Source organism: Engraulis encrasicolus, chromosome 14, assembly GCF_034702125.1.
Source record: "Engraulis encrasicolus isolate BLACKSEA-1 chromosome 14, IST_EnEncr_1.0, whole genome shotgun sequence".
NCBI classification, from domain to species: domain Eukaryota; kingdom Metazoa; phylum Chordata; class Actinopteri; order Clupeiformes; family Engraulidae; genus Engraulis; species Engraulis encrasicolus.
Window position 1 is genome coordinate 509,194 of NC_085870.1, and position 4,631 is coordinate 513,824.

Sequence of the window (4,631 nt, forward strand, 5' to 3'; positions counted from 1 at the left end):
TTGCGCATTACTTTAAGTGACCAACTAACCGGCCTTGAGTGACTCTAAATGAGTAGTTAACGACTCCTAAACTAGAAGCACTCAGAGAGCGCAGACCTCCACCAAGGCCATGGGGTCACTGATGCCATAACATCTACACACTGTGGAATCCCATGCCTATAATAGAACTTATATTTGACAATGTTACGCCCTATTTTTTACATAGTGTAACATGGTCAAATATTCTATAAAATTGTTTCCTTGGTGCTTTTCTTGTTACCATTATTACCTCCGCCAAGGAGCTTATGTTTTTGGTCGCGTGCGTCTGTCTGTCTGTCTGTCTGTCTGTCTGTCTGTCTGTCTGTCTGCCTGCCTGCCTGCCTGCCTGCCTGCCTGCCTGCCTGCCTGCCTGCCTGCCTGCCTGCCTGCCTGCCTGCCTGCCTGCCTGCCTGCCTGCCTGCCTGCCTGTCTGCCCCATAAGCTTAACTCAAAAAGTTCTAAACGGATTCGAATTAAAATTTTGTTGTTGGAAAGGACCAAAGGAACAAGTGATTAAATGTTGGTGGTGATCCGGATCGAGGAATTTATAAAAATATTCGTCACCATTGCAGGATAGGGCGAATTTTGACATTCCAGCTTGTAACTCCAGAAAACAAGAAAACAAGGCAGAAAGACTTGAAAAAAACTAGGGTGTTACATGGTCAAATGATCTATCAAACAGCTTCCTTGGTGGAGGGCTGCACTCTCTGAGTGCCTTTGTTGTTGTTGTTATTATAATAGTGAGATTAGCTGTGGTTACGCCACCTGGTGTCCGCTTCTAAAAACATCAACGGATTTGAATCGCTCCAAGGATGACGGGTCCGCACGCAGATGTCAGTTGACTCTGTTTGTGTTTGTGTGACAGATGTCAGTTGACCCTGTTTGTGTGACAGCGTGATCACGAGCGTGTGTGTAAAGTCAGAAATCACCGAAACCAAATGAGCAAAGCGGATACGTGACATGCCGGATGACACTTCCAATGACACGAGGTGGCAGGAGGAGAGTGTGTGCGTGTGTATATGTGTGTGTATATGCGTTTTTGTGTGTGTCTGTGTGTGTGTCTGTGTGTGTGTCTGTGTGTGTGTCTGTGTGTGTGTCTGTGTGTGTGTCTGTGTGTGTGTCTGTGTGTCTGTGTGTGTGTGTGTGTGTCAGTTTGCTGGAAGGCGTGTGGCCAGTGGTAGTCACTACTAGCCTCATCAGGGGAATATTTGGTGACACTGTGACAAGTCACGAGGTCACAAGTCATCAGCAGAGAAGGGACGACTTGGGGACACTGTGACAAACCAAACTAAACCAGATCAGAACATGTTGTGGCTTGAATTTTTCTCCTCTTAAATCCATCTCTAACAATGGTGTTCTTTTTCCCATTTGTTAAGCACTTTGAGGTACATGCCTTGTATGATACAGTGCTATACAAATACAATTATTGTTGTTGTTGTTGTTGTTGTTGTTATTATTATGAACAATACTTGTTAAGTTTGTGTCTTGGCTGCAAGTGGTTGGTGGCCCCGGGCACTGTGTCACTGTCACTGGCCCTAGAGGATAATTTGGCCCTGTGCATACAGGTGTGTTTGTATGTGTGCGTGTGTGTGTGTGTGTGTGTGTGTGTGTGTGTGTGTGTGTGTGTGTGTATTTTACCATTCCATGACGATCAGTAGGCATTTCTTCCCCTGGTAAAGGTTCTCGTAGACGTCCACAATCCGCACGATGTGGGAACACGGAGACGCTCTGATGTGCAGCTCAACCTCCCGACGAGCCTTAGTGCAGTCCTGTAACATCTGGAGAGATGGGGGGGGGGGGGAAGATATGGGGGGGGGGGGGGGGAGGGGGGGGGTGTTGGGGAGAGAAGGAGAGAGAGAGAGAGAGAGAGAGAGAGAGAGAGAGAGAGAGAGAGAGAGAGAGAGAGAGAGAGAGAGGCATGTTAGTTCAACACCTCTCTACGAGCTTTAGTGCAGTCCTGTAGCATCTGCAGAGAGATGACACAGAGAGGAAGAGAGAGAGGGCAATTAATACATGTCTACTGTATTTTTGTGCTGTGGCAATACATTTCCTTTTTGCCATGCCAATAAAGCGAGGGAGAGAGAGAGAGAGAGAGAGAGAGAGAGAGAGAGAGAGAGAGAGAGAGAGAGAGAGAGAGAGAGAGAGAGAGAATATTTTAGTATATTATTAACATGTATTACAATAATCAGGGTTCCCACACCTTTTTCATGAACAAATTCAAGCACTTTTCAAGAACCCATGTTGAGGGAAGGGGGTGTGGGGGTCCTTCCCCAGAAAATATTGTGTTTTTAAGATGCAATTTCCTGCATTCTAATCAATTTTAGGGTGTCAAATGGCAAATCCCATCTGACATATCACTTCCTGAGATTTTTGATGTACCTGAATAATTTATTTGTATTATTTGGCCTACTGAATTTGACTTGACACAAATTTCAAGCATTTTCAAGCACTTCACCAAACATTCAAGCATTTTCACAACCTTGAAAACACCTAATTGAAATTCAAGCAATTTCAAGGAATTCAAGCACCAGTGGGAACCCTGAACAATAAAACAATGCAACATGTGAGGGTGACACTCAGACACATAGCTGCAGTGATGGACAACCTGGACTCCTAAAGCCCCAATCCAGTGCCAGAGATTCCACAAGACCGGGTTTTTCCTGACCAAATGCCATAATATTGACCTGGTGTCACCTGGCCAAATGCCCGGGTCTTCCCTGTGTCCATAGTGATGGGCCACTACTGCAGAATGAATATATCAATTCTATGGCCATTAAAATGGGCGATAAGACTTGCCAATTCATTTTGTTTTACTAATGGCTGGTAGCACTTAAGGACTCATTGGAGAGCAAGAGGGATCAAGCCATAATAATATAACAACATGCTGCCACCCAGTGGCACAATCTGGAAAACACTAGACAGACAGACAGACATGCAGGCAGATAGACAGACAAACAGACAGGCAGAAAGCAGACATATGGGCAGAAAGACAGACAGGCAGGCAAACAGACAGACAGGCAGGCAGACAGACAGACAAACAGACAGGCAGAAAGCAGACATATGGGCAGAAAGAAAGACAGGCAGGCAGACAGACAGGCAGGCAGATAGACAGGCAAACAGACAGACAGGCAAACATGCAGACAGAGAGAGATGGGCAGACAGCTAGGCAGGCAGGCAGACAGATCTGCTCTGACTTGTCTAAATGCCCTAATTGTAAGGGAGGTCATTTGGAATAAGTGGCACTGGACTGGACTGCAGCTTCTGAATCCAAGTTGCCCATACATCACTGCACATGCATGAACATCTCTGCTGAAACAGACTGCACTGTAACCCCCCTAAAGGCTTGATGCTTTTAGCTGACTTGAGGTCCCGACTCAAACATGGAGAACAGGAGAGATCATCAAGCCATAACACAACAACCTGCTGCCACCTAGTGGCACAATCTGGAATTACAATGACAAATGAAGTAGTCTGGCAGGCAGGCAGACAGACAGACAGACATGCAGGCAAAGAGACAGTTAGAAAGACAGGCAAATAGACAGTGATACGGGCAGGAAGACAGACAGCTAGACAGTTAAACAGGCAGGCAGGGAGACAGGCATACAGACAGGTAGACTCAACACAGCACACAGACAAAGACATAATCAGACAGACATGAAATGTGTGTGTGTCTGTGTGTGTGTTTGGGGGTGTGTGCATGCGCGCGTACAGTTCCAAGTGCTAAGTGCCATCGAGGCCACACAGCGATTTATGGCAGCATCACGAGGGCACACCACCCAGCTGACCAATCAAATCACTCGGTTCAGGGGGGCACATTAGTCTCAGCCAACCAGATCGCTCGACTCGAGGGGCCACAGTCTCATTCCAGTTGCTGCCTGCGTCACACACGTCGACAAGTGCAACACACACACACACCCACCCCTCAGAGTGCGTCAGCCTGGCATCAGTCTGCCTGTCCTGTCATTCATGCGTTTCATAACACACTTATGCAAACACAACACAAGGGCCTGAGCCCAACACTGGTGTGTGTGTGTGTGTGTGTGTGTGTGTGTGTGTGTGTGTGTGTGTGTGTGTGTGTGTGTGTGTGTGTGTGTGTGTGTGTGTGTGTGTGTGTGTGTGTGTGTGTGTGTAACTGTGTGTGTTTGTGTGTGTGTGTGTGTGTGTGTGTGTGTGTGTGTGTGTGTGTGTGTGTGCTCGTGTTTTATGTGGAGTGTATGTGTGTGTGTGTGTTGTGCAAGTGTGTGTGTGTGCGCGCGCGTGTTTTATGTGGAGTGTGTGTGTGTGTGTTAGAGCGTGGCTCGGGCCGTTTTTTTCTGTCCGAGCCCGGCCCTCAGCCGACAGAAAAGTGATCAACCCCGACCCGAGCCCGAGACTAATTAAAATGTTTGTGTCCGAACCCGTCCGAAGCCCGAGACCACTGTAATAACAACAGAACCTGTGCGCAAGCAATATTTTCTATGTGGCCTCCTTCATACTCAAAATAGCACGTGATAAATAGCCAGGATAGGCAACTAGGATGAGGCAATTTGCTGTAGCCTAATTTAGTTACGCACGCATAGTAAGTATAAACACACGCATGTGACAGCGCACCTTATGTTTCTTTCGGTTAGACC

General features: G+C 47.1%; 1 protein-coding gene across 1 annotated transcript in view; it reads right to left on the bottom strand.

The window, feature by feature from the left end:
- Positions 1-1,796, bottom strand: part of LOC134463030 (MAP kinase-activated protein kinase 2) — a 24,016-nt gene extending 22,220 nt beyond the window's left edge. The window contains exon 1 of the mRNA XM_063216286.1: positions 1,657-1,796. Within this exon, the coding sequence (XP_063072356.1) occupies positions 1,657-1,796 (140 nt within the window). The remainder of the gene's footprint in view (positions 1-1,656) is intronic.
- Between the last annotated feature and the right edge of the window lie 2,835 nt (positions 1,797-4,631).